At 39.7% G+C, this 13,701-nt stretch overlaps 3 protein-coding genes across 9 annotated transcripts; 1 reads left to right on the top strand and 2 right to left on the bottom strand.

Annotated features, from left to right (window-relative positions):
• Positions 1-487: 487 nt before the first annotated feature.
• LOC122046435 (ribosome biogenesis protein BOP1 homolog) lies at positions 488-10,849 on the top strand. 7 transcript variants are annotated; one of them, XM_042607179.1, is made up of 21 exons: positions 488-853; positions 1,602-1,642; positions 1,726-1,842; positions 1,939-2,019; positions 2,106-2,195; positions 2,281-2,382; positions 2,469-2,623; positions 3,462-3,579; positions 3,684-3,785; positions 7,229-7,388; positions 7,670-7,778; positions 7,855-7,957; positions 8,132-8,282; positions 8,397-8,529; positions 8,613-8,719; positions 8,791-8,861; positions 9,052-9,112; positions 9,593-9,820; positions 9,901-9,985; positions 10,152-10,330; positions 10,472-10,849. In XM_042607179.1, exons 2-21 carry the CDS (start codon positions 1,610-1,612, stop codon positions 10,555-10,557), a joined length of 2,271 nt encoding a protein of 756 aa, XP_042463113.1. In that variant the 5' UTR covers positions 488-853; positions 1,602-1,609; the 3' UTR covers positions 10,558-10,849. The 7 variants fall into 7 exon arrangements, with proteins under 7 accessions (XP_042463113.1, XP_042463122.1, XP_042463091.1 ...); XM_042607188.1 differs by having other exon boundaries at positions 1,599-1,639; XM_042607157.1 differs by having other exon boundaries at positions 489-853; positions 1,605-1,642; positions 1,930-2,019.
• A 23-nt stretch (positions 10,850-10,872) lies between these two features.
• LOC122046479 (glycosyltransferase BC10-like) lies at positions 10,873-12,324 on the bottom strand. Its single transcript, XM_042607199.1, has one exon. The coding sequence runs from the start codon at positions 12,184-12,186 to the stop codon at positions 10,999-11,001; it is 1,188 nt and encodes a 395-aa protein (XP_042463133.1). The 5' UTR covers positions 12,187-12,324; the 3' UTR covers positions 10,873-10,998.
• Positions 12,325-13,110: 786 nt separating this feature from the next.
• LOC121992861 lies at positions 13,111-13,614 on the bottom strand. Its single transcript, XM_042547470.1, has one exon. The coding sequence runs from the start codon at positions 13,612-13,614 to the stop codon at positions 13,111-13,113; it is 504 nt and encodes a 167-aa protein (XP_042403404.1).
• Between the last annotated feature and the right edge of the window lie 87 nt (positions 13,615-13,701).

Here is a 13,701-nt window from a genome sequence, read left to right as displayed (position 1 = left end):
AGCATGGATCCTTTGGTCCGCAAATTACGGATCAGAGGATGATCCATTTTTTTAGACCCTTGATTTGGATGATCCTCATATAGCAGTAGGGATCCTCTGGTCCGCAAATTGCGGATCAGGGGATTATCCATTGCATGAGAACCTTTGATTTGGATGAACCCCACCTTTAAGTAGGTGGGGTCCATCCAAATCAATGATCTAAAAAAGTGGACCATCCCTTGGTCCGCAATTTGCGGACCAGAGAATCCGTGCTCCTCATATAGTGGACCATCCCCTGGTCCACAATTTACGGATCAGAGAATCCCTACTGGGGGACCCGTAGGCCGCATCATCAAGAGGGCAGATCCTCTGGATCGCTTTTTGCGGTTTAGGGGATGGTCCTGGACATGAATTGGTGAAATGAATGATCCCTATTCATAAAATAGGTGGGGATATCCCCATCCTGTATTGCAAAATGCGGTCCAGAGAATCTGGGCTGCATCGTCAAATTTTGGATTTAGGGTGGACTCTACTGCACGGAGGGTTTTGCTTTGCTGTTCTTCAGCTGTTACCTCTCCGCCCAACGTGGTCTGGCGGCCGCCGCTGCCGGCAGTTCTCTTTGTCTCTTTTCTATCTCCTTGTCTCTTAGTGGTCTTGCAACCTCTACCCCAAGAAGCTCCGGCGAGACCAACTCTCCTCTCCGCATCCTCCCTCCGCTGCCGCTGACCGACGAACTATAACTCGCAACGCTGCGCTTCTCCCGTCGGGCACCACCTTCCTTCCGAAACCCTAGATTTCAGCCAGATTCGCGAGGCAGCAGCTCGCCTACCAATCTATCCAATCCCACGTCCTAGGGAACCTGAGCGTTTTCGAGGTAGATTCCTATCTTCTATTCTTTGGTTTGGGTGCCTTCGTATGAAGAGTTAGTCATAGGCTAGCACATGGTCGTTGTTTCCCATTGTTGCAGTAACAATTAACTGGTGTGGTGTTGTATTTTGGTTATGCGTTGGATGATTGGGCGGGATAAGATGCTCATAAATAAATTGAGGTTAGTGGACGAATGGATCCATATGTTGGATTATGATTTTGTCTTGTGGACTTGAAGTGTATTTCTGTACATGAATGCCTTCTCGAATGGCATATTGCGATGACAGCCTCAGTGGGTCAGGGTAATGTTTGGCTTTGGAGTGTTGTGCTATGTGGTTTGTGACTTTGTGTGCTTTTGCATGAGAATGGATGCATGATCAATGTGCCCTGTTTAGATGCCAGAAAAGTAGAGATGCTTGAGTTGTGACCAAGGAGAGAATTGGTGGTTAAACTGTAGTGTTCAGTTTTGTACTGTCAGTGTGATCAATGTTGGTTCAACAAACTGACTCCTGCTTGATCCTTTCCTACCTTATTGTGCTTTCTGTTTGTCCTGTTTGACTACCTTTGTGCTTTTGTTTCTCTGTTGTTAATATATGATACTATTGTTTCGTGATGATTTGTATAGTCATGACATCCTTTGATCTATAATTGTGTTGGTATTCTCATGTGCACTTGTGCATACGGTGATAGTTAATCTTGTTATAAATATTAACTTCTGGGCAATTGATTGTAAAAATTGCATATTTTGGCAGCAGCAGTGGTGATGGGCAAGTCTCGTAGATCTTCTGCAGAAGTGGTGTTTCTACTCTCTCTTTCTGTGTTTGATCATCATCTTTTTTTCTTCATCATCATATTCTGATCTCTTTATTTCAAATACAGGATAAGTTAGACAAAAAGTTTTTGAAGGAAGCTACTGCAAATGGCTACATCGAAGGAACCAGTGATAAAGATGACAGATTCCAGTCTAGTGACTCTGTGGATTTGTCAGAGAACGAGGTGTGGTATTGTTATCCTACAAAAGTCCATCACTTGGTGGATGATTTGGAGTTTATAATTGTTTGTTGGGTATTCATTGAACTACAGAAATCTCAGGGCTCACCTTATGATAGCGGGGAGGATAACCAAGATGACAGATTCCAGTCTACAGATCCTGTGAATTTCTCAGAGGACGAGGTGTCGTATTGTTATCCCACAAAAGTCCATCTCTTGATGGAATATTTGGAACTTATAATTGTTTTGGTATTCAAATTGAACTACAGAAATCTCAGGGCTCACCTTATGATAGTGGGGAGGATGATCAAGATGACAGATTCCAGACTAGTGATTCTGTGGATTTGTTGGAGGATGAGGTTTGGTATTGTTATCCCACAAAAGTCCATCACTTGGTGGAAGATTTGGAGCGTATAATGGTTTTTGGTATTCATTGGACTACAGAAATCTCAGGGCTCACCTTATGATAGCAGGGAGGATGACCAAGATGCCAGTGATTATGAAAACCATGGGACCATGGAGGAGAGTGACTCTTCTGAAGATGAGGTAGTCATTTAAATATTTTGTTGAATTTTTTCCCATACTTTTTCAGGTCTACCTTCTGGAGATTTTCATTTTTTATTTTTTTCTAGGTTCCTTCAAGAAATACTGTTGGGGATGTTCCATTGGAGTGGTACAAAGAGGAGGAGCATATCGGATATGACATTGCAGGCAAGAAGATAAAGAAGCAGGCTAGGAAGGACAGGATTGAATCTTTTCTAGCTGGAGTAGATGATGCAAAAAATTGGTGAGAATGCACCTAACTCTGTTCTTTTCAGTCTAGACATTATGATCATGTTGATTAGAAAACACTATTCACAACTTCATCTGCATATCATGAACTTTTTAAGCTAAGCTTGTGCACTGAAGTTGCCTGTACGTTTATGTGGGAGTCTGACTATACATCTTTCTTTCCTGTTGGTCACTGTTTTCTTTGTCTTAACCTATAATTTTAGTGCCAAAATGAAAAAAAGAAAACTCTCTCTCTCTCTCTCTATACAGTTCAGATGTAAAACAATTACCTATCAGTTTTACTAATTGCCAATGAATCATGATGATTCAATTTGATTTAAATTATAAATTTTGTTGAAATGATTCAATGTGAATTATATTTTAGATTTTCTAGATAAAGGAAAATAACCAAAAAGAAATTTATTGCAACCCATTAATTTTAAGGCCGAGTCGTTAAATGAAACCCAACCTGCAGAAGTAAAACTAGAATTGTAAAAGAAAAAGAAAAAGAAAAAGAAAAAGAAAAAGAAAAAAGTGAAGTATTTTCTTACAAGATAAAGTGGAGAGGTTATGGTGAATGGAGACTCAGAGTCAATGATGATGATTCCATAGAAGAATTTTTTTTGCCATTTGGTTGTTCTAGAGACTTGGAGTCAGACAATGAGGTAGAGTGGCGAATTGTTGCCCTATTGTTGAAGATTATTGACGCTGAAATAAAATAAATGACATGAGTGTGTTTCCATTCTTGATCAATTTAATTAGGTATACGTGTTCCTTTTTGTTCTGAATCATATGTTTGGTACATTTGCAAATTTCCTTTCACCACAACTTCATTTGTCAACAATTAAAATCAGGAGAAAGATTTATGATGAATATAACGATGAGGAAGTGGAATTGACAAAGGAGGAAGTTAAAATGATTCATAGAATGTTGAGGGGGAAGACACCACATGCTGGAGTTGATCCATATGCGGTTTGTAGCCAGTTCACTTTTCATAGTTATAAGCAGATCATTTCCCTTCTTCATTAACATAGCTAACATAACTTGTATCTGTGTAATATATCATAATAAAACAGCCTTATGTCGATTGGTTTGAATGGGAGGATAAAGGACACCCTCTTTCAAATGCGCCGGAGCCAAAGAGGCGATTCATTCCTTCAAAATGGGAACAAAAGAAGGTATATGTCTTTTAGTGCATTGATGATATCATCTGACATGCCTACTTGTATCAGAAAATCTTATTTGTTGATTTATCCTGTAGCCATTGCAAGCTTCTAGATAACCAACCTTTGATTCAGAATCTTGTTTCTTTAAAATTTTTTTTTGTTATACTCATTAAATCTATGGTTGGACAATATCCTGGACCACATTTAAACCTTAGCAGAGAGAAGTTTATGCCTAACTAAGGTTTCAAAAAGAAAAAGAATTTATGCAGGCATTATGCAATCGGCCCACTGCATAACACGGATGTGTTATGCGAATGCCATTGTCCTTGCATATGTTTGCCATATTTTTTTTTAATGGAAATGTGAATGCTAATTAAGTAACAAATAATGCATTTCGTGCCACTAAATTATAAGAAAATTAACAGTTCTGCATTTGTTATTTAATCCATACTAAGGTATATGCTCATATAGAATATTTGGCTATGAACCTAAGTCAATTCACATAATTAAATACATGAAATGCAACAATCCTTGTTAGCCAAACCTAAGTAATAGATATACAAAGAAATTTACATAGGGATCCTTCAAGTAAACATCTTTTGTTTATATGGCTAAAGTTGATTTAGTAAGTCGAGGTTATTTTAGCCTGCATAATCTTTCTGTAGACACAGACATATGCAATTCAGTCTTTGACTGCGTAAGCCTGCACTTCTTAAACAGATCATGCATTTAAGCAATGATTTAACCTTTAGGCTATGTTTGGTTAGGGGTAATGTAATCAAGTTTGTAATATAATTGGGCTTGGAATGTAATTGGATTACATGTTGTTGTCCTTGTAATTCAGATTACAAAACTTTATTACATGTTGTTGGCCTTTGTAATTTAGATTACATTATATTACATCTTTAAAATTGTACCAAACAAAGTGTGGAAAATCAAACTATCCTAATTTGGATGATTCTAATATTCTGCTACATATGTTAATATCTTGTATTTATAGCTATTCCGTGTAATTAGTTATCAATCATGCAATTAGTTTCCTATTAATTAAGATTCCTGTATCTAGCTTCTTATTTTAGGTAATACCTTGTATATTTATAGTATATCTATCCATGAATAAGAGGTACTCTGTTTTTCTTCTTAAAACCACATGGTATCAAAGCCTAGTAGGTAAATTGATTTACCTCACTTATACACGACCAGATATCAGTTATGCAGTAAGTCGTGTTAGCCAGTTCCTCACCAATCCTTTGGTTGACCACTTGAAGGTTGTTCATAGAATCTTAAGATACTTGAAGGGAGATCTTGGAAAAGGACTTTTCTTTAAGAAAACGATAAATCGATCAATAAAATTTTTTACAGATGCTGACTGGGCAGGATCTCAGAGTGATCGAAAGTCAACATTTGGTTATTGTTCATTTGTATGGGGAAATTTGGTCACTTGGCACACAAGAAACAACCCGTAGTTGCTCGTAGTAGTGCTGAGGTAGAACTTTGAGCCTTAGTTCGAGGCGTTTGTGAAGGAATATGGTTAAAACGATTGTTAAAAAAGCTCATAATTAGTTTCCAAGGTCCTTACAGGTGATGTGTGACAATCAGTCAACTATGGCAATGGCTAAGAATCCTGTCCAACATGATCGATCAAAACATGTTGAAATTGATTGGCATTTTCTCAATGAGAAGATACAAGATAAGAGTGTGTTGATGAACTATGTCCCTTCTCATCAACAAGTCACGGATATTCTCACCATGGCTCTATGCAGATCTACCTTCACTGAACTTAAACTCGGACTCGGCTTAATGAGTATCTACTGCATAGTTTGAGGGGAAGTGTGGAAAATCAAACTATCCTAATTTAGATGATTCTAATATTCTACTATAGATGTTAATATCTTGTATTTATAGCTATTCCCTGGAATTAGTTATCAATCACTCAATTAGTTTCCTATTAATTAGGATTTCTGTATTTAGCTTCTCATTTTAGCTAATACCTTGTGTATTTATGCTACATCTATCCATGAATAAGAGGTACTCTATTTTTCCTCTTAAAACCACACAAAGTAATCAATCTTGTAATGAAATCTTGATTACATTACAAGGCTGATTACCCCTAACCAAACATAGCCTTAGAATAATGCGTGCCATGTATCAACTGCTTCTCAAGTGAAATTGTGTCACACTTGTAAATACGAGGTGCCATCTTAGATTGATTGGTGAGCTACTATAAATCTAAGTTTTTTACAAAATTTTGTATAAACATAGAAGACTGAGTTATACTGATTCACGACTCAAGAGAGTAGGTAACTAACTTAAATTGAAATGTCAAGAGTCACAAGATTAATGACCAAAGTTGACGAGTTGTAATGATTCAACTGGGCCAGTTGCGTCTTGTTAGCTATAGTGTAATTTTTAGATACGTATTGATACATTGCAATAGCTATAATTGACTGAGAGACAATTTTAATGTCCAAATGTAGACATCAACACATCACTAAATCAAATTTATGTTGCCTTTTAATCATCAAATTATGTGACTAGATAGATGATAAGGAAAAAGAGTAATCTTGTTGTGTATGTCATATATCAGGCTACCATTTTCTCTTGAAACATTCTGCAAGAATGGGACCACAATCTAGTTTATGCCCCATTTGTCAGATTTTAGCTTTTTTTTTTTTTAAAGTCTATGAGTGCTATTTTGAGTTTGACTGTTGGGAATTGTCTTAATTCACCATTGTCTAGTGTAGGTAAGTGACCTAGCCACCATAAGGGTATTCTCTGAGGCCTTCTAGCTCAGATGTAGATGTGAGAGCAAATGAGTTTAGTGGCTTGTGCTAGCGCTTTTCTTTAGCATGTTCGTATTTAGATTGCTCTAGTGTTTTTCACTGATATTTTAGAGTGCAATTGGATTCCAAAAGGATTTTATCAAAACATCTCTCAGCCACTCATATTTATATTTCATAGGAAATAAGCCTAATTATTTATGCTTGATCTTCTTTTTGAGTTGAATAAAGATTAGTTCAAGGTACTTGCTTATTTATGAGTTCCTTTTTGATCTGGGACGGTTGGAATTGGAGAAAGCCTTGATGGGAGGGTGCTGTCATATTGCAATATATATTTCTACTGCACTTGTGCCTATGGAGAACAGTAATTGTGCATGTGTTGGAGTAGATTTTATTTCAATTTGTTTAGACCATGACATCCTCTATTTAATAATTTCAAGGAACTGGCTGAGTTTATGATTTGATAAGTGAGGCTACATAATTAATTACAATTTCCCTATGCTTTTTCATAATTACTGGGTTCTGTATACTTCTGTTTGTTCCCTATGAGAATAGTTTTAGAAATTTTGGTCAGATACTTTTTCCAAAGTCTGGTGTTATAACCATCTAATTCTTTTCTTAATTATAATGAAAATCCATAAATTATCTTGAATGCTTATATCATTGTGGCATCAGGTCGTTCGTTATATCAGAGCTATTCGAAAAGGGTTTATTAAGTTTGATAAACCTAAGGAGGAACCTCACGTTTATTTGTTATGGGGCAATGATTCTAGTGTAACTGAAAACAAGAGGCATGGTTTGAGTTATATTCCACCACCCAAATCGAAGCTGGCAGGTATCATGTTCGCTCTACTATGAAAAAGCATTTGATTTTTGTCCAGTTCACATTTGGAAGGCTACACCCTTACTCTACTTGGGAATGGCTTTGTTGCCCAGAGCAGTTGTAGTTGGACTTTGTTTATTCTGAAGCAGCTGTATTAGGGCCTTTGAAGAGAATGGTGTTCATGATTTGAGTTTTTTATTTGAATGGTGTTCATGATTTATTTTTTTTTTCAATATGCTTTTCTAGGCTTTGATGTCTATAATGGGACTTCTGTTGTGCCTTTGCACTTGCAGGTCATGAAGAATCATATAATCCTTCTGCGGAGTTCATTCCTACTCAGGAGGAGATCAACTCATACCAGCTAATGTTTGAGGAAGACCGTCCTAAGTTTATTCCTAGAAGGTAATTATAGGTATTGTCCTTCGTTATGTTGTGTTATGACTAAGTCATAATGTTGAGGTTGATGTTCACTGAACAGGTTTGAGTCACTTCGGAATGTGCCAGCTTATGAGAATGCACTTAAAGAAACCTTTGACCGTTGCCTTGATCTCTATTTATGCCCCAGAACTCGAAAAAAACGTGTATGTGGATCTTTTATGGCTGATGAATTGATGTTTGGATATTCATGCACTTCTCCATGTCCCTAAATAATATGGAATGAGCAATATCAATATTTCTAACTACTGTATCCTCTATATGTAATACTTTTTTCCTAATTTTCTTGTTCTTAGAAGTCATAATGATGTTTTGTCCAGATCAACATAGATCCAGAATCTCTAAAGCCTAAGTTACCTAGTCAGAAAGATTTGAGGCCTTATCCGTCGACATGTTATCTTGAGTACATAGGGCATACAAGTCCAGTGAAGACGATATCAATTGAAATATCAGGACAGTGGATGGCATCTGGTTGGTGATAAAAGACCTCTTCATTTATTTTGTTTGCTATGTTGTTAGTTCTTGCATATCTTTTCTTTCCCTTTAATTTCTATACAAACTAATCGCTTGATGTGATTTATGAAGGTTCATCTGATGGAACAGTGCGTGTTTGGGAGATTGAAACAACTCGATGTATCAAAGTTTGGGATGTTGGTGAACCTGTCAATCATATTGTGTGGAATCCTTTACCTGAACTTCCCATCCTGTCAATATCTGTGTAAGATATCTTTTGAAAAGAATCAAACTTGATTATTACTCATTAATTGCTTCTTTCTGACATACATTTACTCATTGTTTCAGAGGATACGATGTGCTTATTTTAGATACTGGATTGGGAAATGCAGAGAATCAAGCAAGGGTCAAGGAGTTGCTTCATGTGGAAGAATCAAAACTAGAGGAGGATGAGGGTAAGTGTTTTTACTCATAATATTATTTTAGTTTCTGTACAGATCAGTTGACACTAGATTCTGTGCTTTAGGAAATACCACTCCGGTAGTGAGATGGGTTCGAGATGATAAATATGATGGCATCCGATTAAAGCATTGCAAGGTGAACTATATTCACTATGAATCGCCCTTCAGAATGCTACATATGTATCTGTATAGTAATTAATTTCAATATAGGCACATCAAATTACCTTAATTGTTTCTGGACACAGACTTAATCCTTTGAATTACTTTATTTTAATTGGTAGGGTATTTGCCACTTCCTTTCTCTTATTCATTCTTTTGCTTTGCAGGTTGTGACAAAAATTGATTGGCATCGGAAAGGAGACTATTTCGCTACTGTCGTTCCTAGTGATATCCTAATTATGAATTTTAGTTGTACTTATTTTTAGTCATTCCTAGTGCCTATTTTATATCTCGGTTTTGTTTCTTTCTTTTTTCTAATGCACACTGACAAATTGGAAATATTTAAAAATCACGACATTGTACCTAGCCTTTGATCTAGGCTGGAATCAGGATGAAACCTAAAGTGCCCTGAAAAGTTTAGGCATACCAAATTCTCTTTTGTCTACCATAAAAAGGAGTTCCAAAGGAAGCAATAGAAGATCAGTTAGGTGTTTTAGTTATCTAGTGTTTGGAACATCTCTGAACAAACAATCAGAATAAAACACTGTATCAATCCCACTTTTAGAAGATGATGTTAGCAAGCAACTCCTATATTCCTTGGTCGATATCTAGATATCATATGCAAGTGACACTATAGCCATTGGTTTTGCACATTTATTTTTCTATGTTTTTATAAACCTTGAAACTCCCTTGACTTGTTTATTATACGTGATTCAAGAGCAATCTTGATACACCAACTCTCCAAGAAACACACACAAAATCCATTTAAGAAGTTACATGGTCTTCCAATAGCTGCAGTTTTTCATCCAACACGGTCGATATTCTTTATATCAACCAAGAATCATGTCCGTGTTTATGATCTTTTAAAGCAAAAGCTTGTTAAGAAGCTTGAGACTGGTCTTCGTGAAGTTTCTTCCATTGCAATTCATCCAGCAGGTAATTTTCTTGTAGTTTTTTTTCAGCAAAACTTGAATTCATGTGTTCTTTTCTTCTATAACAAAATATTATATGTATAGGCGACAATGTTATTGTGGGCAGCAAGGAAGGAAAAATGTGCTGGTTTGATATGGACCTTTCATCCAAACCATATAGGACCTTGAAGTAAGCTCAAACTGTTTGTTAGGCTCCCTGTTTTTTTTTTTCCCCTTTTTATAGTATCTTACTAACTTCTCGTATCTCTTATATGATAAATTTCCAATTTTTGGACCCTACTCTTTAGAAGTATCTCATCTTTATTGTGTATGACTTTTAACCTGCAAATCTACAGGACCCATCCCAAAGACATAACTAATGTCACCTTCCATCGCCTGTACCCTCTCTTTGCCTCAAGTTCCGAAGACTGCACTGCTTATGTGTTCCATGGGACGGTGTATTCGGATCTTAATCAGAATCCTCTCATCGTCCCATTGGAAATCCTGCGTGGCCACAACAGTTCTAACGACAGAGGTCGGTTGTGTTCCAACTTTTGTTATTTTCCTTTGTTTTTCATTTACCCCGTCTAGATTAAGAAACCATGGCTTTCTAACTCAAATAAAAATTACAATTCCAGCCTATCTTAGACCTAACATTAACTTATTAATCGAACAGGTGTTTTAGATTGTAAATTTCATCCGAGGCAGCCATGGCTATTCACAGCTGGAGCAGATTCTGTCATTAAACTGTATTGCCACTAATGATAGATTCTCCAGGAAACTTTGAAGAATCTCCTCGAGTCAAGATGCATGAATACTGGCCGATCCTACATGACTACGGTAGCAAGTTCATGTTCTTTGCTGAAGCTGCAACCTATTTATGAGGTCGTTCTATATGGCACCGGCACCTTGAGCAAGTTCGTGTTCTTTGCCGAAATTGCAATCTATTTACAAGGTCTTTTAGTTAGTTTTGTTGTTAATTTATTTTATTGTTGGCTGCTAAAACTGTCTATAATTTCTAAAGTACTTATAAAGTTATATCCTTTTATGTCGACTTCTAATTTACCTTTGGGGAGAGGAAAAATAAAGGTAAGGAATCAATGTCGCCAGTAAGTTACAACAGGCCCAGCTGCCCCCGGCCCACTTAGCCTGGCATACGGCACGGCCCACTAATAATGCAGATTATCAGTATAGTTCCTTACCTCATACATTTGCTTCTGCACCGTAAACCTTTCGCAACCGGCTGACATCAAGAATAGAACACTCATCTCGAAATATAACACTGTGACTGAGGTCGAGCAGGGGACGAAGGCAGTCGGGGGAGAACTTTCGTGCGAAGAGATACGAGTAAGTGGAATTCGACTTCCTGAGCGTCTTGATTAGCTTGCCGGATATCTCCGGCGGACGGTAGGTGTGAGGGTGGCCTCCGACACTATCAGTCCAGTTCACTCTGGTCAGAGTGTAACGAGTGCACCCCTCGGGGTCCTGCATCTCTAGAAGGGTGGGGAAGTAGTGCTCCTCGGGGTAGCATGAATCCTCTCTGGATTTCAGACAAGGCATCTTGAACTTCTTCCACAGCCGGCGGTCGCGCACGATCGTCACGGCGTGCCTCCTTGCTAGGATGAAGAACTGCGAACCAACGCGGAACCGGCCGAATGGCACTTCCGGGAGCATCGCGTCGTCCCCGCGGGCGACGTAGCGGTCCCACAGTGCCGGTTCGCCTGTGAGGATCTCGATGAAGCTCCGGCGTCGACGACGGAGCGCGCCTTCTGGGTGGGTAGGCTTTGAGGCATCAGGGGCGGAGAGGATGGCTCGGTAGGTGAAGCGGAAGGAATGGAGAGGGATGCAATGCTGGGAGATGAGGGCGAAGAAGGCGTTGGCTGGGTCGTCCATCAGGGCGCCCGCGAGAAGGCGGCGCGCCGCGGAGATGAGCGTCGGCGAGCCTCGCTGCGTCGCTTTGGCCGGGATGAATCTACCGCGGAAAGAGGGCGTCGGTGTGAGCAGAAGGCGGGCGGAAGGGTCGGCGTGGATGTACACGTTAAACAGCCGCTCGTGTCCGCGGAAGAACTGCTCCCAGAGAGCGGCGAACGAGAGATCGGAATTGGTAAGAAACATGAACGCAATCTTGGGCGGCGAGGCTGCGCGTCGACGCAGCCCGCCGCCTTCGGCAGACGCGAGAGTGGCGCGTCGGAAGAGCGCGAGGTCATCCACCTCGTCGCGGTCGGGTATGCGCGGGAGCGTCTTTGGCGGCAAAATCCTCGGCGCCAGAACGAAGAGCATCGGCACCGAAACCAGCAGAAAGAATGAGACCAGAAATGGCGACGAGAGAATCATCGTCCGCTCTCGCCCCTGCTCCCAAATCCGCCACAAAGCCCTCGCCGTCACAACCATCAAGCCACTGAATCAAAGATCGCAACTTTAGGGTTCTAAGCAAACATCTAGAATCCAGGATCCAGATCGTCGAACAAATGGCGAATGCGAGATGTCGATCGATTACTCCCGCTTCAATTTTCCTCGACTACGGATCAAATCCCCAGTTTGGCGGTCGGGGACCGGATTTAACAACGAAATTCGGCGGGTGGAAGCGGCTGATGAAGTGACGAAGAACAGAGGAATTTTGTGTGTTACAAAATATAATATATATATATATATATATATTGATACTAAACTAGTTTGTTGAAGAATCTACTGGTCGCCGCTTGATTTGAAGTGACACCAAACTCTTCATGATGCACTTTGCATGGATTGATTAAGAAGCAAGCAAAGAATCACAACTATGAACACCATAAACAAAAGGACCTATCACTTAGTTCATATGTTAACATCCACAATTGACCAAAGTTGATTACTTGTAAATAAAAGTTTCCAGAAATTCCTACACAATTATAATAAAAATTGTTATATAAGTCAAAGCTTCTTTGGTTATCTTTTTACAAAGTAAAGATAAAAAAAAAAGAAAAGAATAATTAGGATTGTAAAAGAAGTTTATTTAATAAAATAATTGAGTTAAGTTGAGTCTAAAATGAATTAAATCATTAAAATGATTATTCAAGTTATTCTTAATAAATTTGAGTTTGGTTCAAACTGACTTTAGAAAAATTGATGTGCTTTCACAAGCTAACGAATATGACTGGAGGGATCAGTCGTCAATGTATTACTGTATTTTCGGAGGTACTCAATGCATAAACAAAGGAAGAGCTGCCCACCTCTAGGACTAGTCAAGTGAAGTCCGGACATTTGGATTAAAAAATAATAATTATTTGTAAATGGTAATAAACAAAAGATGAGGATATTTGTAAATGGTAATAATAACTGTCACCGGCGGTTGTCCTCTGTCTGTGACGAGCTCCGCCAGAATCCGGCGTTGCAAAACAGGGCCAACATATCCTTTTCCACCTCCGTAATCTTCTCCGACGGGATCGACTCCGCCATCTCCTCCGTCGCCGCCAAGGGCACCTCGGCATCCACCTCCGCATTTTCGGGACCCCCGCCGTCCGTGCTCGTCTCCTTCCTCCTCTTGGCCTGTTCCTTCCGCTTGGCCCGCGCCTTCAGCGCCTGGCGGCAGAGCGCCGCAGGGACCCGCACCGTCGCCGCGAGGAGGACGTCGAACAGCACGGCGGGACAGCAGCAGCACAGGGCGGCGCAGTTCGCGGCAGCACCCCCGGCCACCTCGCGGCACCTATGCCAGGACTTAGACCGCTTGAGTATCACAAGCTGCCGCCGCTCCGCCGCAGCCGTGAGCACCGTTTCTGTTTCCGCAGGCGGCGTCGAAGGAGGCAGAGGCGGCGACAGGCTGCGCTCCGCCTTGTTTCGCGCCATCGGTCGGCGCCTCCCCTCCCTCTCTTCTTTTTAAAGGAATCTTGATGAAACGCTGGCGGCCTTTAGATTTTTAGTTATTACAGCTTT

Source organism: Zingiber officinale, chromosome 1B, assembly GCF_018446385.1.
Source record: "Zingiber officinale cultivar Zhangliang chromosome 1B, Zo_v1.1, whole genome shotgun sequence".
NCBI lineage: Eukaryota > Viridiplantae > Streptophyta > Magnoliopsida > Zingiberales > Zingiberaceae > Zingiber > Zingiber officinale.
This window is presented reverse-complemented; position numbering and strand designations above follow the sequence as displayed.

Bases quoted from the DNA above. Each gene is read 5' to 3' on its own strand.
- LOC122046435 (XM_042607157.1), top strand. From the start codon at position 1,610: ATGGGCAAGTCTCGTAGATCTTCTGCAGAAGTG. The intron at 7,389-7,669 runs GTATCATGTTCG...TTGCACTTGCAG, and splicing joins ACCCAAATCGAAGCTGGCAG to GTCATGAAGAATCATATAAT. The intron at 8,530-8,612 runs GTAAGATATCTT...TCATTGTTTCAG, and splicing joins CCCATCCTGTCAATATCTGT to AGGATACGATGTGCTTATTT.
- LOC122046479 (XM_042607199.1), bottom strand. From the start codon at position 12,186: ATGGTTGTGACGGCGAGGGCTTTGTGGCGGATTTGGGAGCAGGGGCGA.
- LOC121992861 (XM_042547470.1), bottom strand. From the start codon at position 13,614: ATGGCGCGAAACAAGGCGGAGCGCAGCCTGTCGCCGCCTCTGCCTCCT.